The sequence below is a fragment of the Eubalaena glacialis genome, chromosome 10 (assembly GCF_028564815.1).
Source record: "Eubalaena glacialis isolate mEubGla1 chromosome 10, mEubGla1.1.hap2.+ XY, whole genome shotgun sequence".
Classification (NCBI taxonomy): domain Eukaryota; kingdom Metazoa; phylum Chordata; class Mammalia; order Artiodactyla; family Balaenidae; genus Eubalaena; species Eubalaena glacialis.
In genome coordinates, this window is record NC_083725.1 from 23759693 (window position 1) to 23783493 (window position 23801).

The 23801-nt window shown below is 35.2% G+C and overlaps 1 protein-coding gene across 4 annotated transcripts in view; it reads left to right on the forward strand.

The window, feature by feature from the left end:
- Positions 1-23319, forward strand: part of LOC133099104 (large ribosomal subunit protein uL1m) — a 52066-nt gene extending 28747 nt beyond the window's left edge. For all 4 annotated transcript variants that reach the window (XM_061202566.1, XM_061202569.1, XM_061202570.1 and 1 more), the window contains 3 exons: positions 3499-3605; positions 21660-21741; positions 23159-23319. In XM_061202566.1, the coding sequence (XP_061058549.1) occupies positions 3499-3605; positions 21660-21741; positions 23159-23277 (308 nt within the window). In that variant the 3' untranslated portion in view covers positions 23278-23319. The remainder of the gene's footprint in view (positions 1-3498; positions 3606-21659; positions 21742-23158) is intronic.
- Positions 23320-23801: the final 482 nt, after the last annotated feature.

A 23801-nucleotide genomic window follows, 5' to 3' on the forward strand; every position in this document is an offset into this window, starting at 1 on the left:
AGGTAAGGGTAAAATAGAAATTACGTTTTGAGCAAATGGATGGAATTAAAAAACAAACAAACAAGCCCCTGCAGCTGAGCTCATTAGTTTCCCATTTTATCTTACATTTTGTTTTTCTAGTGGGAGTGGGTGTAACCAACTTGGCTGGATTGAATGTGCACATTTTGCAGCATGTTTAATGCTGCAGTTTTATTTGTTTTATTTTAATTGCTTACGTAACTATAGGCAAGTTCTCTATTTTTCCAGTGCACATTTGGCTTGTTTTCTGAGTATTTCTTTTTTATCTCATTAAAAAAAGACATTTAAAACTTGCTTTTTAAAGTTTCTTGGAAGAAATTGGCCTTCATTTTGCTTGTCAACTTAGCTTTTTTTTTCTCCACAATACAAATGCCCTCTGAAATTCTTTCATATCTAGTATAGATATATCTTATTGATATTTTTTGATTTTCTTTATTTCTAATCTATTTTTTAGCATTTACTAAACAAAAAATACTAGTATGAAAAATATCTTGACTTAATGGAATCAGTTTTCTATTACACATATTAAGCCATAGTAGGTACTATGGCATATGTGGAAATAGTTGAATTCTTTTAAAGCATACTAAGTTGTTGGCAGGTAAGGGATATGATTAGAAAACTGGACCCACTACTGTGTGTTCCTCTTAACACATAGTTCTTAGGATTGAACATCAGTGCTCCAGTTGGAGTCTTGTCAAAAGGATATTCCAGCAGACTTGTCCAAAGAGTATTCACATCTACTGAGTAGGACACTGCTTTCTGTATGGAAGTTGGTATTGTATCATATTTGAGAGTAATGGATATAAAATTATTGAAATCTAATGTAAATTATTTTTAACTCATAGATTGACATGCTGTACTTCAGAGTATTGCTTGCATTATTGAAACAATTTGATTATATAAAGAAAAATGCTAAAACACAGGGAAGTTTTGCAGGGTAACCAATTTGAAATATTTCTAAATTTCCCTCTCTCATGTGTTAGTTTAAAAACTATTTATGTGTGAAAGACTCCAATGATGATTAGGTATGATTATAATTATTATAGATGAATTATTGATATATTACAGCTGGTTCTGTTGCTCTCCTTCATTTCCCTTACTCCAGCCATAGTGGCCTCTTTGCCCTTCTTTATACGCACTAAGTGTTCTTCTTTCTCAGGTCTTTGGACTCATTGTCCCATCTGTCTGTAATGCTCTTTGCTAATTTGCCTGGCTCACATTCTTATTCAAATATCACCTTAAACAGAGAAGCCTTCTGTAACCATCATGTATAAAATATTAATCTCCACTTCCCATTATCACCGGATTTCTCATTATTGTGTTGTTTTTTTGTTTTTTTTTGGTTTTTTTTGGCAGCATTGGGTCTTCGTTGCTGTGCGCAGGCTTTCTCTAGTTGCGGCGAGTGGGGGCTAGTCTTCGTTGTGGTGCGCAGGTTTCTCACTGTGGTGGCTTCTCTTGTTGCAGAGCACGGGCTCTAGGGTGTGCGGGCTTCAGTAGTTGTGGCGCACGGGCTTAATTGCTCTGCAGCATGTGGGATCTTCCTGGACCAGGGCTTGAACCTGTGTCCCCTGCATTGGGAGGCGGATTCTTAACCACTGTGCCACCAGGGAAGTCCCCATGTATTTTTTTGAATTATAGTTTTGTCTGGATATATGCCCAGGAGTGGGATTGCTGGATCATATGGTAATTCTAATTTTAGTTTTTTGAGGAACCTCCATACTGTTTTCCACAGTGGCTACATATAATGAGATTTTCCTCTTGACTTATCATGGGAAGAGCTGCTGGAGACACACTGAGAGTGGTGTGTCTCTAGTGGTATGTTCCTTATTGTATTTCTTACCCTTCAAATAAATCACATTTTCTAGGTACAAAATTGAAATTTTTTCAGGTTAAGTTATGGTATTGTAGAATATTAGAAGTATGTATGCAACTAGAGATTATCATACTAAGTGAAGTAAGTCAGAAAGAGAAAGACAAATACCATATGATATCACTTATATGTGGAATCTAAAATATGACACAAATGAACCTATCTGTGAAACAGAAACAGAATCAGGGACATAGAGAGTAGACTGGTGGTTGCCAAGAGGGAGGGGGATGGGAGAGGGTTGGATTGGAAGTTTGGGATTAGCGGATGCAAACTGGTATATATAGAATGGATAAACAACAAGGTCCTACTGTACAGCACAGGGAACTATATTCAATATCCTGTGATAAACCATAATGGAAAAGAATATGAAAAAGAATATATATATGTATAACTGAGTCACTTTGCTGTAGAGCAGTAATTAACACAACATTGTAATTCAACTATCCTTCAATAAAAAATAAATTTAAAGTAAAACTAAAAAATATATATGTATATTTTTATGTGTTGAATTTGAGTTAAAATGTTAATGATTAAAGATTAAGAAGGTATAGTTTACGTTTGGAGTCTCCTCCATGATCCTTTGAAAATTCTTAGTTTTTACCTTGATTCCTTTTTTCTCCTTTCTTTATTCAGTTGCATGTTTTTTTCCACCCTAATGGAGGACAAAGTGACATTAGAATCCAATAAAGTCTCAATTCTTAACTCTTTCTTCCTGCCAGCTTCTGTAACCATTTGTCTAGCAATGAGCTGCTTCCAGACTGTACCACTCAACTGAGATATTATTTCTACTGCTAGATCTTGCTACTTTTCTAGTTCCTTCCCTTCTTTATGGTAAGGCAGGTCAGACAAATTTCACACAAAGGTAAGTAAAAATTTCTTCAAAGATTTCAAGACTCTACTGTCAGCTTTTATCATGGGTTATTTTATAGGTTTTATTTTAATTTGTCATCAGTGTTTCTAAAGTATAAACATCATCATTGTATATACTTATTTATTAGTTATTTATTACTGTACAACAATAATATCACAAATTTAGTGGCTTAAAACAACACACATTTACTATCTCAGCTTCTGTGTGTCAGGAATATGTATACAGCTAAGCTAGGTTCTCTGCTTCAGGGTCTCATAAAGCTACAATCAAGGTGTCAGCTGGGGCTGTGATTTTATCTGAGACTTGACTGGGGAAAGTTCCCTTCCAGATTCATGTGGCTTTTTGGCAGAATCCAGTTCCTTGCAGGTTTCTGGACTGAGGATCTCAGTTTCTTGACCCATGGCTCTCTCCATATGCCACCTCACAACATTGTAGCTTGCTTCTTCAAAGCCAGTAGGAAGAGAGACTCCTCCAAGATAGGCATTGCAGTTTTATGTAATGTAATCAGGTATGCATAATCATACTGTCTCTTGCTTAGAAGCACGTTGCAACTCTCATCCGTATGCAAGGGGAAGGGATCACACAAAGGCATGAACACCAGGAATTGGGCCACCCTAAAGTCTCTCTGCCAGAAATCATTTTTTATATCTTAACTTGGTTGAATGTTTCTCTTATTCAGTAATTTTTGCTACTTGTTTAGATGTAGTGATAACTTTGGATTTTCTCCTTTTCTAACCAGATTCCATTGGCCGAGACATCCCCAAAATGCTTGAATTATTTAAAACTGGACATGAAATTAAGGTAGATGAAGAAAGGGAGAACTTTCTGGAGACCAAAATAGCAACAGTAAGTTACAGTGAAAATTATTCAGTAACCCCTTTTAATTTTTGCTTAAGTGATTCATTAATAACTTATAACATACCAGCCCTTTGAACTTGTCCTTGTCAGTAGCATTAGGAGTGGCACTAAATATATACATAGATTTTTTTTTATGGGTTGAATTCATAAATTTTAGTGGTGCTTTAGAATTCCTTCTTTTCTAGAGTTATGTGCCACTCTTTGACATTTACTTGTACTTTGCCTTATTAGTCTATTCTATGTTATTTTTGCTAATATTTTAAGCATTTTGGGAGTTGGGTCTAGATCTTACATGTACCTTATAGAGTATTGCATAATGCTGAGTCCATAGTAAGTATTTAATACTACTTTAATGGAATTGAGTAATTTGCTTTATTTTAATGAATTGTTTCTGATTATCCCTGCTTGTGTTTTAAAAGCTGTTTGCCCACTTATAGAAGATGCTGGAAATTAATTTCCAAAGCCATTTTTGGGACACTAATATAGATAAATCAGATTTTTATAGGACTGTGTTTCAAAAGATATAGTTTTTTGCTAATATTTCTTAATCCTACAGAATTTCTAACATGCCTATTTAATGTATGTAATTTTTTCCTGTGCAGTAACTATAGGAGTAATAATAATATTGTTAGCCAAATTTAAACAGTGCCTACCAAGTGCTAGGCACTATTCCAGACATTTTTCATATATTCTGTCTTTTAATCCTGAACCCTGTAAGAGGTAAGTTATCATCCCTAATTTTTAGATGAAGGAATGGAAGCCCAAAGAGGTTAAGTAATTTTTCCAGTGTCTCACAGCTAGTATGAGGCATACTTGGTATTTAAACCTTGGGATTCTCCTCAAGAGTCCAGGCTCTTTAGCCTGTTTTGCCTCATGACTGGAGTTATTTGAAGAGCTATTATTCCTCCTCCCATCCTACTCCTGAGAGTAATTCTGCATTATAGCCCACCACTAGCAGTCCAAACTCATTGAGCTGTGCCTATTGTAAATCATCAGAAATATATAGAAGGAACTTATCTAGTTTTATGGAAGGAAAACTTGCTTTAGAAAGGGGGCAAAGCAAGTTTAATCCAGTCAGGGGTTGGGAAACCCCCCATCGCCTTCATTATCATCAAAGCTTAGCTCTAATTCAGTTGGCGTTGAGCTCTGCTTGAATCTGATGTTGGAATTTCCTTGTTCCCAAAAGGCCTGTGGCAGTGTGTCTTGTTTCTCAGGGATGGCAACATTGCAATGTGAAACACAAACAGAAAACCAAATACAAATTTTAAGAGACTATTCTAGAGCTGTAGAGACTTGGGCTTGAATACCTGTTCTGCTACTTAAGGGATGGCAGATTTTAGACAAGTTTCTTTTCTTTTTTTTTAAATGTTTCTTTAATTGAAGTATGGTTGATGTACAATATTATATAAGTTACAGATGTACAATATAGTGACTCACAATTTTTAGAAGTTATAATCCATTTATAGTTATTATAAAATATTGTTTATGTTCCCCATGTTGTACAATATATCCTGGTAGCTTAGTTTATACATAATAGTTTGTACCTCTTAACCCCTTACTCCTATATTGCCCGTCCTCCCAAACAAGTTTCTTAATGTTGTTGTGTCTCAAATTTCCTCATCTATAAAATTTGTATAGTAATATCTATTTCACAATGTGGTATCAAAGATTAAATAAAATTTTAGAATGATAACACCTATTGTTACTGTTTTAGTTGGACTGTTTAGGTCTGTAAAGTATCTTTATAAGACTCTTTCTTCCTAGATGTATCTTTTTTCTTAAGTAATGTTTTCAGTATATTGAGTAGTTAATAGTTCATATAGATCCTAACTCAGTGTATAAGAAACCATGGCATCTCATTCATTCTTTTTAACAAATACCGTAGTGATTAAGACATGGGCTCCAGCCCAGACTACCTGGATCTTTTAGAGATGTAATGCTTTTTCTTAATGAAAAAGAAATTAATCTGTGTGCCTCAAGAGAATCTTTTCTGAGTACTATTTCAATAGTATAGTATAGTAGGAGGTTAAGAGAAGGGGTTTTAGATTCATATGTGTGGATTCAAATCCTAGTTCCAGATTAGAACTGTGTTACCTTGCTCTCTGAGCCTCAGTCTTCCCCCATTCCCCATTTTCCCTATATGTAAAATGATGTTGATAATGATATATACTTTCTAGATTAGGAAGGAGTAGATGAGATAATGACCTAATAACTATTAAACAGAATTCTACTTCTGGCTAAGATGGAGTAACAGGGACCTGATTTACTCTCCCACCTAAAGCAATTAGCATTACCTTGATACCAAAACCAGACAAAGGAAATCACAGTCCAGCATCATTCATGAATGTAGATATTAAAATTATAAACTAAACTTTAGCAAATAGAATCCAGCAATGTATAAAAAGAATAGCATATCATGACCGAGTAGGGCTTATCCTAGGAATTCAGGGTTAGTTTAACATTCAACAATCAATCATTATAATTTACCACATTAACAAACTAAAAATCAAAAGTCATGTGATCATCTCAGTAGATACAGAGAAAACATTTGACAGAATCCAACACTTGTTCCTGACTGAAATGTCTCAGCAAACTAGGAATAGAAGTTAATGTCCTCAACCAGATAAAGGGCATCTAAGAAAAAGCAACAGCTGATATCATAGTGATGAAAGGCTGAATGCTTTCCTCCTAAGATCAGGAGCAAGATAAGGATATCCACTCTCACCACTTCTGTTCAGCATTAATCTAGGGATTCTAAGTAGTGTAGTCAGGCAAAAAAAAGAGGCATCAGATTAGAAAGGAAGAAGTAAAACTCATTTTTCAAAGGGTGAAATGATCTAGTTACTAGAACAAGGAAGTGAGTTAAGTAAGTTGAAGGATACAAGATCAATATACAGAAATCAGTTTGCTTCTATATAACAGCAATGAACATTTACAAATTAAAATTTAAAACTAAGGAATGCCATTTATAGTGGTATTAAAAAATATGAAATACTTAGGGATAAATCTGACAAAAGATGTGAAAGACCCATACACTGGAAACTTCAAAACATAGTGGAGAGAAATTAAATAAAGAAGATCTAAATAAATGATGGAATGAACTATGTTCAGGGATTAGTAAACTTAATATTGTTAAGGTGTCAATTATCCCCAAAGTAATGTATAGATTCAGTACATTCTCAGTCAAAATCCCATTAAGGTTTTTTGTAGAATTGACATGATTCTAAAATCCATGTGAAAATACAAAGGATCTAGACTAGCCGAAACATCTTTAACAAAGGACAAAGTTGGAGGTCTATCTGATTTCAAGATTTATAAAGCTACAGGAATTAACACAATGTGATGTTGATGTCAAAAGAGACAAAACAATCAATGGAGTAGAATAGAGAGTCCAAAAAAAAAAAAAAAGGACAAAACACATATGGACAACTGATTTAAAACAAGATGCAAAAGCATTTTTAATGGTGAAACAAGTCTTTTCAACAAACGGCACTGGAACAATTAGGTATCTGTATCTGATAAAATGAACTTTGATCCACACTTCATACCATATATAATTACCTCAAAATGTGTCAAAGACCTAAATGTAAAGCTTAAAATTATAAAACTTCTAGAAGAAAATGTTGGGTCAGGGAATAATTTCTTAGATATGACACCAACAGCATGATCCACAAAAGAACAACTTGATAAATTGTACTTTTTAAAAATTAAAAGCTTTTTCTCTTTAAAAGATACTGTTAAGAGAATGAAAAGGTAAATTGCAGATTGGGATAAAATATTTGTAAATCATCTGTCTGATAAATCCACGATATATAAAGAACTCTTAAAACTCAACAATAAAACAATCCAGTTTTAAAAATCAAAAGATTTGAACACACCTCACTAAGGGGTGACAAACACATGGCAGACAAATGACAAACACGTTGAAAGATGCTCAACATTATTGTAGTTGTTAAGGAAATACAAATTAAAATCACAATGAGATATCATTACACATCTATTGGAATGACTAAAATTAAAAAGACTGATCATACCAATGTTGGTGAGGATGTGGAGCGACTGGAATGTTCATATGCTGCTGTGGGAATGTAAAATGATGCAACCTCTTTGGCAAACAGTTTGGTAGATTAAGAAGTTTAATACCCACCTACTATATGATCCCACTACTTCACATTTAGATATTTACTCAGGAGAAATGGAAACATATGGTTATGCAAAGATTTGTAAACAAATATATCAGATTTATTTGTAATAGCCAAAACCCAGAAACATTTCACGTGTCCATTGACAGGTGAATGTATAAACAAAACTTTGTTATGTCTATACAATTGAATATTCTTTAATACAGTAATAAAAAGAAACAATTGATGCATGCTTTAACATGAATGAATTTTTTAAAAATCATGCTGAATGAAAGAAGCCAGTATAAAAAGAGTACATACTGTGTGATTCCATTTATGTAAAATTCTGGCAAATGCAAAGTAATGTATAGTGACAGAAACTAGACTGGTAGTTGCCTTGGGGACAAGGTGGCTGGGATGGGATGGGGAGGAGGGATTACAAAGGAGCACAAGGAATTTTGGGGATGATTGACATGTTTGTTATCTTGACTGGTGATGGTTTGAGTGTATACATATGTCAAAACTTAATAAATTGACACTTTAAGAATGTGCAACATATCCCTTGGAATACTGTTTAGCAATAAGAAGGAACAAACTATGGATACATGCTATGATGTGGATGAACCTCAAAAACATTATGCTTAGTGAAAGAAAGCAGATGCAGAAACCACATTTATGTGAAATGTCCAAAAAAAGGGTGAAACTGTAAAGACAAAAAGTAGATTAGTGGTTGCCTGGGGCGAGGGGGTGGGAGGAAACAGGCATTAACAGTAAATGTGCCTCAGGGATCATCAGTTTTAAAACTGATTTATGGTGTTGGTTGATAAAAGTACTAAAAAATCATTGAATTATAAATTAGAAAATGGTGAATAACATAATAGGCAAAATATACCTCTATAAAGTTATCAAGTATACCTCAATAAAGTTGTTGAAAAAGGAATAAAAATCTGTCTACAATTGTATCTAATACAATATAACTATTCCATAAAAATATTTATTTTTATAATTATCAGAGGTAACAGATTTTTTTTAAAAGATTTCAAAGCAAAGTAATATATCTTCCTTAAAAGTTGGCGATTTCCACGAGTGATGTTATTCTTATTATATAGTTGGAAATACTAAAGGTTTATTTTTGTTGTTGCTTTGTTTCTGTTGTTGCCACCTGTATGATACAAGGATTGGATTTAGGATGAGTGTGCAGATGAAGGGGCACTGACAGCATTACATGCCCATTCAGGGTCCGCCTCATTTTGGATAAAAGGGGGCTATCCAGAGCAGGGTCAACAAACCCATGTACGGCCATGGGCCAAATCCAGTTGTGGCCTGTTTTTTTTTTATAACCTGTGACCTAAGAATCGTCTTTACAGTTTTAAATGGTTTTAAAAAACAAGCAAAACAAAGAGTTTGCAGAGATTATATGTAGCCTACAAAGCTTAAAATATTTACTGTCTGGATCTTTAGAGAAAAGTTTTGCTGACTCCTAATCTAGAAAGATGTTTTGAGGGAGAGTGAAATGTATTAGTTTTGTGTTTTTATTTGCTTGTATGGGAGAGACTATCTTACTTTAGTTAAATCACCTAGAATTCCCTTGTTATAATTCTGTACTGCCACATTGCTTCAGGATCCAATTCTAATACTGCTGTAATGTGAAATTGATCTTGAGTAGTTTAAGCTGGTTTTTCTTCTGTATCAAAGTGATAAATACAGTCAGTTGAATGATCTTTCTTAATTATCTGACTTGAGGATTAGCATCTTGGGTATTAGAACTCAACCACTAATGCCTTTGTATATCAGAACTTTACTAATGCTCTTATAGCCAGCCAGTATCTAACATTTGTCCGCATTACTTGCAGGTAAATTAGTTTCCTTCGTAATCTTTCCTACCATTTGTACCTGTAGTTTACATATTCATGAAATTGTTTATGTCTACACGCACTATCAGATAAAATACTCATATCAGTGAAAATGTCATTCAGATGATATATTGAACATCATGCTGACAGAACAGACTATTATTGGAATATTTTATTTTTCAGTCTCTTATATTGCTGTTATGCAATCACCATTTATTTTCTCTCTTGGCATGAAGAATAAGTTGGTTGGGATAAAAGTGAGTTGCTAAGTGATCAGGTTCAAGGGAAATGTCTTAAAGCATAAAACTAAAAATAAAGGTTTACAGGGGAGAAAAAGCACATTTCTTCAACTGGACCTTAAGTTTTTTAAAAATTTAAATTATGACTCTTTCCACGAAATAGAAATGAAACTAAGGCAGATTCTCAAAAAATGAAATTGAGACATAATGTGTCTCAGTATATATATTCTAAATAGCAGTTTAATTTCAGGTAGTAATTAGATAATTTACAAATAATTAATCTGAGTTTAATATTTAGAAAACAATATCATAGTTATAATTCTGCTGCCAGGAACAGAACAATTCCGTGGAAGTATCTACTCTGGATTAGGAATTATTTCTTGTGTAATTTTTATTACGTTGTAATTAAGTGTCCATTTCTTTGGAGATACCCAAGCCCTCCCTGCTCCCCCAACCCGTCCTCTTACTTTTTAGAACAGTTCTGATTCCTCTTAGTTCACCTCATTTTCTTTTGAAGAAAACTAGCAAAAGAGAAATGAGTCTCCTTGCCTTCTAAAACAGCTTGTTTTTGTATCTCTTTATATAGAGTGGCTATAGTTTCTAAACCAAAAATCACCATAAAAGAATATACCAAAAATACAGAAAAAAAAATTTTTTAATGTCTCAGATTTCTGTTTATAATAAATCATGCCAAGACCTGATTTAACTAGTGTTTCTTGTCTGGGTTTCAAATATACTTGGATCTTTGACATACTTAATATAAAGGCAGTGTCTTTGATGTGCTTTTTCCCCCCTCTTTTTAAAGTTGTAGACATGGTCCATTCATAGGTGTGTATCACTATGTTTTGCTTGTGTAATAGTGAATTGTTTTGTGGCAAGAATATTGTCAACTTGCCAGCTGATAAAAGATGATGTATATGGTAACAGAAATAAACAAGTTCAGGGCAAGGGAATATAAGCACAGTAAAATCTTGTGTTGAAAGCAGAGCCTTCAGATTTAGCGAACATGTTAGAACAGGAAAAGTGAATGTGTCGGAGTTCAGTTAAACAAGATGTGAATAGTATAGCGCATGGAAAATGAAGCCTTATTTTGAAGCATCTAGATCCACAAGTTGAGAAAGTGGCAAGCAAGGAGTATTGCTTAAATCAATTAGATACAAACAATAGTTGGATACAAGGCGGCAGCTCATTGGCTCATGGCTCATTGCCACTTCCCCTCCTCCTTTTCCTCCGTTTCTTCCAGTTGATGATTAACTTTTCTTTCGTTGCATTATTTTTGGTATATTGCAGTGTACTGTGTCATAGATAAGGAAATTTAAAGGTGGAAAATAAACTGTAGAATATGAAAGTCAAATTCTATACTTTCTGGTTCTCATTAAAAATAAAAGAAGTAGACTGGCAGTAGATCTTAGATTTCTAAAAGTATGGGGCTAAGAAAGAGGAGAAAATAAGGTTTATCCTGGACCCAGTATGTGCCAGTATTTTGCTTGATGCTTTATTGTGAGAGATGTATATTTATTTAACTGGGATGAATAGTCCTTGTAGTATTTTAGGGTATATCCATTGTATGGATTTTTATCAGTGTTCTTACCAGAAGGCATATTAGAATTAAAAATAGTTTATTATCATTTTTAGTTTTCTTATCTATACTGTCATGAAATCAGATTTTAATTTCCCAGAACTTTTGGGATTGGAAGTGTGACTCTCCCCTTCAATCAGATATAAATAATAGCATAAGAAGAACCATACCATTTGAGAGAAACAGCTAACTTTGCTTTTTAATTCATTGCAGTAACTCAACAATGTAGTGATCATTGATCAATAGAATAACACATGATGAAAAATATGTGACATAACATGCAGTAGGGAAGTAAACTGACTTGCTTTCCTTTGTTTGCCAACCCATTTGTTAATAAGTAATTGTCAGTATACTGCACACACAGCTTTCTTTTGTTAGCTTTATTTCAAAAACCAGTGATAAGTATGATAGCTTTTACTGAATTCTGTCTTTATCCAAATCCTGGTAGAAGAAATTGAATGGATCTGAAAGATAATTCCCTGCAATTTTCATTAGTGTTACTTCTAAACAAATAATAACATTTAGTAATATAGTATTTACAGTAAACAATAAAACATCTATAAGATCCTATTATGAATTATTAAATATATTAAATGTAACACAAAATTACGGATTTTTCAAACAACTTTATCATGAGCAATGATGAAGGCTGCTTTTGCCTTACAGCGCCCGTAGATTTTGGTAAAGATATTGATTTGTTAAAGTGATGTAAAGCATAAATCATACTACAACTTGTCTTTGCATGAATTTTTGTATACTTGGAGATAAATAATGTATTCTAATACAGGAGTTGGAAAACAATGGCTCTATGGTCTGTTTTTGTACCACCTGTGAGCTTAGAATGGTCTTTTAAGAGGTTGTATAAAAAAAGAATATGCAACAGAAATCATATGTGACCCTCCAAGCCTAAAATATTTACTCTTTGGTCCTTTACAGAAAAAGTTTGCCAACCCTAAAATATAAATATATAAAACATAAGCCTGGGAAGTTCTGGTTCCAAGTGAGATGGTGTAATAATCACATGACACCCTATCTCTCTCAATGAGTGCACCTATTATAAAACCTGGACAGAATGCATGGAGCAGCTATTTGAAGACTCTGAAAAGTCAATAGTAGCAGGTGAATTAGGGAAGGCCAGAATTTGAAGTACCACCAAGCTGGCGGTGAGTTTGCCATTTTTCCTTTTGTGTTGTCACATGGCCTGGTCTCAACATAGCCTGAAACCGGGAAGTGGACATCGATGCAGGCAGAGAGAGCCCCAGGAGAGCTCTAAGAGAAGCCCTCTACCTCAGGCTTGGGAAATAGAGATCATAGCTCCTCACAGTGACAGTGGGTGCAAAGGAAGACACAGGTATCTAAAATTGAGGAAAGGGGCTGCCTTACTTTCTGATTGGAGGATCTATGGTCTCAAGAGGTAGGGGCATGCACCCTTTTCTTATCTTCTCTGTCTTCCTGCCAGTTGGCCCCCACTGCCAAAACAGTTGGAGGAAGTAAGAGGCAAAATGTAAGTAAAACCTCAGCTTTCTGGGCAGAGTGCTGAAAAGGAGAGCCCCAGGGAACCAGAAAGTACTGGGGATATCAAGGGGTGGGGTACTTAGGAAAGGAATCTCATAAAAATTGTGTATTAACTTCTGGAGCTGAAATTAATGGAGGTGACAGAGGAAAGAGTCAGAGAACTTGAAGGTAGATCATAAAAATTATTCAATCTAAAAAACAGAGATGAAAGATTGGAAAAAAAAAAAAAGACCATCAAGGCCCTATGGGACGATAACAAAGATCTAACTTTCATATCATCGGCATTTCAAAAGGAAAGGAGGAAGTATTGTGCAGAAAATTACTTTTTAAAAAAATGGCAAGATTATGGAGAAACTCTCATACGTTGATGGTTGGAATACAAAATAGTACAGCCACTCTAGAAAACAGTTTGATAGTGTCTTGTAAAGCTAAACATACGTTTACTGTAAGGTCCACCAATCCCATTCCCATAGAGTTGAAACATTTGTGGTGAAATCAAAACTTAACGTTCACACAAATATCTGAACACAAATATTTATAGGAACTGTATTGATAATCATCAAAAGATGGAAAAAACTCAGTTATCCTTCTATGTGTGAATGGATTAAAAAAAAAAACATGTGGTACATCCGTATAATGGAGTATTACTCAGTGATAAAAAAAGGTGTGAACTATTGATAGACACAACAATTTAGGTCAGTCTCAAAAGGTTACATACGGTAACCTGAGTGAAAGTATCTCAGAAGGTTACATACTGACACCAAAAGCACAGGTAACAAAAGAGATAAATTGTATTTTATCAAAACAAGACTTTTGTGCATCAAAGGACACTATCAACAGAATGATATGGCAAGCCACTGAATGGCAGAAAATATCTGCAAACTATATATATACCTGATAAGAGACTTGTATCTAAAATATACAAAGTACTCTTATAACTCAATAATAAAAAGATAAATAAAGTGAGCAAAGTATCTGAACATACATTTCTCCAAGTAAGATATACAAATAGCCAATAAACACATGAAAGATGGTCAGCATCATTAGCCATCAAGAAAATGCAAATTAAAACCAAATGAGATGCTGCACTACACCTACTGAAATGGCTGTTACCAAAAAAACAGAAATTAGTGTTGGCGAGAATGGGGAGCATTGCTGGTGGGATGTGAAGTGGTACAGCTGCTGTGGAAGATGGTATGGCGGTTCCTCAAAAAATTAAACAGAATTACCATAAGATCCATCAATTCCACTTATAGATATATACCCCAAAGAATTGAAAGCAGGGACTCAGAGAGGTATATGTATACCCATGTTCATAGCAGCATTGTTCACAATAGCCAAAAGGTGGAAGCAACCCAAGTGTCCATCTAAGGCTGGACGGATAAACAAAATGCATATGTACATACAGTAGAATATTATTCAGCCTTAAAAAGGAAGGAAATTCTGACACTTGCACTTCCTACACTCTAAGGACAAATATTATATGATTCCAGATGTGATGTGAGGTACCTAGAGCAGTTAAATTCATAGAAACAGAAAGTAGAATGGTAGTTGTCAGGGGCTGGGGGTTGAAGGGAATGGGGAGTTAGTGTTTAATGGGTACAGACTTTTAGATGCAGGAGATAGAAAGAGTTCTAGAGATAGATGGTGGTCAGAGTTGTACAACAATGTGAATGTACTTAATGCCACTGAACTGTATACTTCAGAATGGTTAAAATGGTAAATTTTATGTATATTTTACCATAATTTTTTAAATTATGGAGGAAAGAAAACAAAGGTTACATATAATTATTCCATCTGTGTGACATTTTTAAAGAGATGAAAAGTTGCCAGGGATTAGGAGTGGCTAAGAGAGGCCACATGAGGGATGAGGAAGGATTTTTTGGGTTCTGTGTCCAGTACTGTGGTAGTAGTTACTCAAATATATGCAGAAGTTAAAATTTATAGAACTGTACACCCCCAAAAAGGTTACTTTTACTGCCTTTCAATTCAAAAAATATAATTAAATATATATATAAGCCTGTAACAACATAATTAGCTGTTAGGACCCATGGTGGTGGGGGGATGTGGAGGTCTGGGTCTATCCCTCAGTACCAACAGTGAGAATGGTTTTTATTTTGTTTCAGGGAAACGTGAAGAAATAAAGTATGCCTTGTCATTTATAGCATCTTAAAGGACTGGTTTTATAGTTTAAAATGCTAAACTAAAACTAGTTTGTTTGTTTTTTTTTTATCAACAGGTGATAACATGCACATAATAATATTTGAAAAATACTGAATAGCATAAATAAGAATATAAACGTTATTTTAAAATTGCAATTGGTAACATTTTAGTGCTTTTCATTACTGCTCTTTCTCTATGCATGTATTTGTGTGTGTGTGTAGCAGAGCAGAAACCTTATTCAGAAACCTTGATGAAGGAATGGAAAAGGGAAGCCTCGAGCCCTAAAAACACCTTCTCCCTGAGGGGAGGGGAGTAAATGAATTTTAAGGGGTAGGAGGCAGGCATATATCATCAGGGCTCTAGGAAAGGGGAGGAGATTTCCAAGGCACTATGCATTTATTTTTTATGTAATTGCTGTCATACTATATATTGAGTTTTCTATTCTCGTTTCCTTAATTACTGTATCTTGAATATTCTCCGAAATCATTAAAATTCTTACAAAGTACTATTTTCATAGCTGTATTGTGGATATATCGTAATTTACTCAATTTTACTCCTTTTCTTGGGCATTTAGATTGTTTCCAGTATCACTCATTATTATAACCATGATTCCTATGAACATAAATTCACATAAATTCTCATGTGCACAGAATACAGTCTATGTGTAAATGTACAGCTCTATTGAAAAGTCTGAATTTAGTGGAGTACAAATATGAAATAGTCTTCTCCATCCCCTGATTCCAAGTGTGCCATGTACAATTTTTCTTCTCTGTTATGCACAGGTATGTTAGGTGACAGGCATAATTCGAGTGGCTCTCAGTAATTAAAAGTGCAGTGAGATTCAGTTCAAAACTGTAATCTCATATCCAGAGATTTTCCTTGTTCAATTTGGAACCATGCTTTTATAGCTCGTGATCTGAAGCAGGGAAGGCTTAGTAAAATTTCACTCACCTTCTCCCACTCTAGACTGTAGAGTGCTGCAGTGACTTGATGCAGTTCTAAATACCTCACCCCACTCCCTGTTCCAGGCCTAACTCTTCTGTGGTGGAGGCTTAGCAAAGGGAATAAGGGAGAAGAGGCAGCTGCCCCGTCTCGTCTGCCTGTACTTGTGGTCCCTGCTGTGGTTGTTGCCGCTTCTCTGGCCAGTGGCCAGCTCGTACTGATCTGATGTCCTTCAAGCAGATGTTCAGCAAGCGAGTATCTTCTTCTGGCAGTGCCCCCAGTCTCTACACAAGAGCCTCTTGGAGCCTTGCCTCTTGGCCTGCTTCTACTTAGCATGGTTGTTGATGATGGTGAGAACTTTTTGGCCTTAATTGTTGGCATCTTTCTTTAAAATATAGGGCACACACTACATGCCTTTTTTGCTTTCAGATTTAGGCCCTGGTCATCAGTCCTGAAGAAACTTCCAGAAAGGCCCCATGCAACTTCTTGTTTCAAGTGCATATATAAAATTTATGGCAGTTGTTGAAACAGTTGCTAAGCGTTTTTCCTACTTTTATTTTAAATGGCAGCGCAATTCTTAGCTTGACAAAACATTTTTTTGCCTCATCTGCATAGTAGATGCATTGTAGGATACCAAAAGTCTATCAGCACCCAACAAAGCTTTCTGTTAAACACAACAAAACAAAAATCTTTTCTGCTTTAGCAAAAAGTAATGGTTTCTTTTGCCCATTCACTTTCTCAGACATCCTTTGGTCTATCTTCCACACCAGAGGTCTGCAAACTGTGGCCTGTGGGCCACTTCCAGCTCTCCACCTGTTTTTGTAAGTAAAGTTTTCTTGAAGCACAGCTGTGGTCATTTGTTTATGTATTGTCTATGATGACATTTGCACCGCAACAGCAGAATTGAGTATTTGCGACAGAAACCGTTAGGCCTGCAAAGCCCAAAACATTTACTGTCTGACCATTTACAGAGAAAGTTTGCCAACTCCTGTTTTACACCCTTCCTCTAAAATTCTTTCTAAAATGTAAACCAGAAATACCATTTGTCTGCTTAAAAACATTAAGTAGCTTCTCACTGTTGGCAGAATATATTCTAAAATCTTTAGCTTTACATTCAGATCTTTTTATAATTTAGTGTCAAATCACTATGTCAAGTTCAAATTCAGGATTTCCTGTTATGTTCAGTGATGCAGCTTGAAGTCTAGAGTTACAAATTGGCAGCTTACAGGCTGAGTTTGGCCCCCAGACTTGTTTTGTTTTATTGATTCAGCATTTAAAAACTAGATGATGTCGCATAGAAATCCAGATTTCTAGTTGTTCTTCACCAGTCAAGAGTTCTGATACACCGGCCTCAGAGCCCTCAGTGTAACGTTCTGTTAGCACTGAACGGCTGCTGCCTCTTCCCTATGGAGTGGTGCTCTCCACCTGTGCACAGCCTGTGTCCCGTGGGTCCTGTGTGCACATGCACTCCAGCCCAGTCCTCTGCAGTCATGCATGTCACCTGCTCTGGCCACTGTGGCCATTTGAGTTTGCAACCCTGGGCCTGGATGTAGTGAGCTGCCTTCTGGGCACCCGATCCACCTGTTCTCACATTACCTCTTGCTGCTCCGTCTGCCTAGAAGACCCTCTTTGTCCTTCAGAATTCTTCATCCTTTAAGACTCAATTTGAATATAACCTTTGTGAAGCCTTCTCTGTCAAAGTCAGTCACTTCTTCCTCTCTACCCTTGTGGCACTTTGTTCCTGTGATGAGAGTAGCCCCTGTCGTGTTGTATTGTAGTGACCAGATGGGAAGCTCCTTGACGGTGAGGTTTGTATCTTACTCAGCTTTCTGTTCCTATTCCCCAGCATGTTGCTCCACAAGGAGTGAAGGCCAAGTAAATGTTGCTGGATTGTATGCTGTTAACATCTAAAAACTGGGAAGGTAGGAAAGGATTCATTAGGTGGAAAGAAAAATTCATATTTTTCCCACTTAAATGTATATTCTTTCCCTTTCAGTATTTCACTTAGTTTCCTCTTTTTCTCCCTTTAGTTTATAACCAACTCATTTGTGTTTCCCAGACAACTGACACTTTAATTTTCATAAGGATTACCAACACTTACTAGCTGTGTCCAGGGTCACAAGCTAGTAAATGGTGGAAATGGGGTTCAGAGTCACATTTCTCTGCCTTTAGAGCTCATGCACATAGCTGCTGGGCCACTCCTTATCATGTGGGTGCTTTTGAATAAGTTACAAAGTTTTCTAAGTCTCAGTTTCTAATTGTAAAAGAGGAATGATAATGGTTCCCATCTTTAGAATACTTGGGAGAAATGAATGAGAATATCTATGTAATGCTTAGAACAGAGTTTGGCTTAGAGTAAGCACCCAATAAATAGAGCTGCTCTAGTATTATTATTATTATTACTGCTGCCGCTGCCGCTGCTGCTGCTACTACTACTACTACTAATACTACTATTACTTAATGTTGTATAGGAGGTACACAGACTGTCTTGTCTTCCTTTTCTTGGTTTAGACTTTCAGGAGTCAAGGGAATTGAGTATTGGCCCACCTGCAGAAACCATTGCCAGGCTACCCTTTTTGTAACCCTAGAACATTGCACTTGGAAGGGGTTTTGGAGGTCAGGTGTTCTAACAAGTGCTTATCCAAAGCAGCAGTCCTCTCTGCAGTTCCCAGCTAGAGATGATCAGTCATCTAGAGGCTGTTACAACATTTACAGTGACACAAGCTGGCCACTTTAGGTGGAACATGTGATTGTTTAAAAACTGTGCACACATACTTTGCTTTTTCTTTTTTATTTCTGTCCTCTGTAAAATGTAGAAAATTAAGTTGAATCCTTTTTCCATACTGTTGTCCTTAGTCCTTCAAAGTATTTGAGCGGAATTAAACAGCGACACTGGTGGTTCTCAAAGTGTAGCCCTTTGAACTGAGCCCCTTTCCTCAGGAGCCTTTCTTCTCTCTTCCCCTTTCTTTTAAAGAATCCTTGAAGACCCTAAAAGCATAGGCTAAAATTTTTGTGTGCCTGTGTGCATTTTTCTGAAGCAAGGTTTGATAACCCGAAAAAAGTTTAAGAATCACTGTCTTAGACACTCTCATGACTGTAGTTTGTCCTGCATATGTCTGCATCTCAAAGGGACAAACAATGGTTAAGAACCACAGTTTTTTAGTTTTCTCATAATGGTAGAGAGTGATTGAAGACAAAGGTTAGGAATTGCATAGAAAGAGGAAAATCTGATAGTTAAAGCAAAGAGGTATAGTTCAGCTGTATCGATTGAGCCACCACCCTGACATCTTTGGGAAGTCTTCCATCTAGTCTGCTTAGGGAATTATTTCTGATATAATAAGGATGTTAAGCAGAAGGGAGGATTCAGTAAATCAGTCTTTTCTTAAAAACATTTATGCTACGGAACAAGGAATAACTATTTTGCCCTGTAGTGGACAATCACTTTAGCTAAACATAGGTACTGTTGTGACTATTATATATTCAAATACACACATATGTACACACACAAATACAATGCTTAACATAGTTCAATATTGCCTTCAAGGTCAACCCGTTCCACTCCCCCCGTCCCCACTTTTTTCCTGCTTTGCCAAGTCTAATGCTCTGCTATTGAGAATCGAACAGATAATATATCCTCAAAATGGTCCTCCTTACCTTTGTCAGGCCACAAAATGTTACGGTGTGGAAAAGCACTACTGGAAGAACAGAGCAACTGAGATATAGATGGAGAAGCTTGTAAATGTTGCTTTCCTGAGTTATCTCTAGATCATTGTTGGCCCAAATAAATTTCCTATGCAAGTTTTGATAAAATGCATGCATGCATGCATACATTTGTTTTTTACATAGCTATCTTGTCATCGGTAGTCAACTGTGTAACCAAAGTTATGCCCATAAAGTATATCTTTTTCATAATTTTACAAAATATCTAAAAGAAAAAGTAAAATGAGGTATTATGGCTAAAAATATATTTTAAGATTCAGTAGAGGACATAGTACTGATAATTAGAGGTGCTAAAATTTGGACAAAAGTGTAAACTATATTTTAAAACAATTTGTATATTTTAAAACTTAATGAAACCATTGAAGGCATCTGTTTTGCATTTCCTTTTTGTTCTTGTTGTTGTTGTTTTTTTTGTTTTGCATTTCTAAAGCCTATGTTGTTAGCTTATTGTAGGAATGGCAATATAAGGCTGCAGAAAGTACAATTACAAAAATCTGAGAAGTTTAGTATATACAGTCCAACAGTATAGCTTGTAACTATCAAGGAAGATATATTGGACCTCTTGCTTTTTCTTGTATCTATTGCTTTCCCAAATCTAAGGTAGGTATAGGTCTTTACAAAGGGTAAAGGAGCTCCTTAGAGCTGTGTTGGTTACTTCAGTTGATAATAGAAAGGAGGACATTTTGAGGGAAAGTGGAGAATTAAGAGAGGAATGAAAGGACACATGTTGGTACCCTTGGTGTTTTGTTTTCTTTTCTTTTTTTACCATAGCAAATGTAAGGTGCCCTGTCTGTCAGTGAACTACTTACTTCAATACAACTTAAAGTCTATAAGTTCTATGGATTTAATAAGGAGAACTAAGCATTGCTTGATTTTTTCCCTCTCCAAACTCCCACTTGTGGATTGGCATAAAGTGAAAATTCCTCCAGTAATGCCCAAACCTTCTCATTTAGAGTTTGGTACTGCATCATGCCTAAGTGAATGTCGAATAAATGTTGTCTGATGATGATGATAATAATTTGTTTCAGGAGGAATTCTCTTTATGCTTATGTACCACATTTCTCACAATGGTCTCAAGAGTCATTGGAAAATAGAATTCTTGTTTGAACTCTTACTGTCTAATTTTTGCCAATTACACTATTGTAAGTTTTATATGAATTTTAAAATCTGGATTCATTTGGCAAAGTGCAAAATCCTCTAAACATAGGAATGCAATAGAACTGATTTTAACTGGTATATTTAAGAAGAATAACATGCACTGAATTTGAATGATAAACTCAAGGACTTTCCAAAGATGTGTGCTGGGTTTAGGTGTTTTATGAATAGGGCTCATTCACTATATATTTACTTACTGTAGCTTTTACTAAGTAGCAGGATAATTGTTACTGCAGAGTTAGAGTGTTAGCATAGCATCTTGAAAATGTCTCTGTGTGGGATATGTTATGTGAATGTGTGTTGTCAAGTAGTTTCATTTTGGACTTTTGAAAGCATTAACTTCTAAATATTTTCTTAGTTTCTTTTAAAAAATAAACAAATAACTTGAAGAAAGAATATCACTAATTCCTTGGTGATAGGGAAGGGGTGGGGGGAATGGTGTATTCTGCCCCAGGATATGCTTTGGGGAAATTACTTGAAATTCAAGGAATCGAAAAGTGGAGCAACTTTAAAACACTTTGCTATAATGTGTTCTAAAAGGTAATTAAGTCTTGACATGTATAGACATGTTAATGTAGTATTCTGAAAAAAGAGTTATGGAAGTTTTTTTCTTTCACAGTAGGGTCTCCTAATACATAATTTGCACTAGTTGAATATTTGAAAAAACTGTCTGGAACAACTACTGATACAGTTACCAAAAATTGTATTATCATCTCACTTTCACATCATTAACGTTATATATCCTTTTCTTTCAGCTGGATATGTCAAGTGACCAGATAGCTGCCAATCTGCAAGCAGTTATCAGTGAAGTTTGTAGGCAAAGACCGCTGAATTTGGGTAAGTGGTTCTCTGGGGTAGACTTCCTTGTAGCTCTGTGATACTTTAAAAATGTAAAATATTAAGAAAACAATTCAGTTAATATACAACTGCAATAACAATAATATTTCCAGGGATTAAAGAAATACAATTTAATTCTCCAAAGGATTCCTAATGACCTTATTAAGAAGTTGTAGTTGTTTGGAGAGGAGACCTCTTTAACATTAATAAGGAATACATTGTGAAACCTTTATAAATTCCCACATTATTTCTACCATTAAATGTAATAAAGTTTGAAAGAAAACTGTAACAGATTGCCTTAAACTTACAATAGTGTTTAAGCAGAAACTAAAGTCATTTATGAGATAGATGGTATTTTGAAGCCAGACCATTCACTTTGTCACTGGTACTAGCAGTTGGCTTTCTTAATCTTATTTATTTTAGAAAAGAAACAAGGTTTTTAATCATGTCACAAGAATCACTATTTATAAATGGGGTGATTCATGGAGAACAGTGAAACTTGATGTGGAAGCTGTGTCATAGGCTAGGAACACGTGTAGCACCCACTGCATTACCTGCCGTTCACAGTCCTTCTTCAGGCAAACGTGTTCTCTTTCCGCTGCTTGAAAGCAAGCAAGAGTCTGTAACCCTCAATTGACTCTGCACTTACAGGCTTACCATTATAGGAATCTGTCATGTTTCATTTTATAAACCAAGTGTATAATTAAAACACAATCTCACGTTATGTTTAACCTTCTTTGGGAGTTAAACACACTGGTGAATAAATACCTCATTTGTTAATTCTGTTGTGCTAGATATGACCATAGTACTTAGTGATTGTATGTGTATAGATTCTTCTCTTTCATGGAGAACTTTGTTTTGAGTATAGGAGCCTCTGAACCTATATCAGGAGTAGAATGATGAACAGTAAATCTCTAAAAGCAATGTAGTTATCTTCTCTTTGCCATTTTAACTGAGGGTCCCTTAACATTGTTCTTATGAAAGGCTTTTTAATTTTTAAGGAATTTTACTAAATGTTTGGTAACACAGAGTTAGCATCTGTGCTGACTGTTTTAAATAAATATTTAGAATCTTGCCATCAAATGTAAATATCATCACCTGTTCCCTTTACTGTTGACTTTGCAATGAAATAAATTCTAGGTGATCACCTTCTGAAAGAGAGAAATGAATTATTAGTGAATATGTGTAGTTTCATCTATAAATCTCTCATATACTATGGTACAGCTAGTTTGTCTTCTACTCTAGAAATGAAGCGATCTTCCCTTTGTTATAATTCAAAATAATAGTTCAGTAATATCAGTTACTTTTCAAGTGAAAATATAACACGAGTCCTATAAAGTTTCTTGTTGTATGTTTGTATTTGCTCATTAGGTATCTGTGGAATAAAATGAAAATTGATTCTTGTCTTTGTTTTCAGGACCCTTTGTGGTACGTGCTTTCCTTAGAAGTTCAACAAGTGAAGGTTTGTTACTAAAGATCGAGTCATTATTGCCTAAAGAAGTAGAACCCAAAGAAAGTGACAAAAAAGTTGCCTAAATGTGTTGCATTGAGAAATTATTTTCAGTGGGTCAAGAAACAACAGAGAAAATTAAAAACTGTTTAATTTCTAAGTTTGGTGTCTTGTTATTTCTTGATCATCATACTTGAAAGTAAATTTTAACACTGGAAAATCTTATAACACTTTCAAAACTAAGAAAATAAAATTTGCTCTGTGTCTGAACCTAACTTTTAGATCGTGTTAAATTTTCTTCCTTAGTATTCAGATTCTACAATCTGGTAATTATAGCAGCAATTTCTAGCTTAATAACTTTCCCTTGAGAGCCATACCATCTGAGGGAAAAGGAACATCCTCAGTTCCCATAAGACAGAGAATGGCAGAATCATGAGCTACATCACAAATATGACTATTTTCTAAAGAAAAAATATGGAAAATCTTCATTCTAATAATTCCTTAATGTCTTTTGTGATAGCATGAATATAGAAAATGATTAAGCCCTTAAAACAAGTGGATGGAAAACCTTTTTTTCCTCTTAGGAATCAATTTACAGTATTTGTATTTT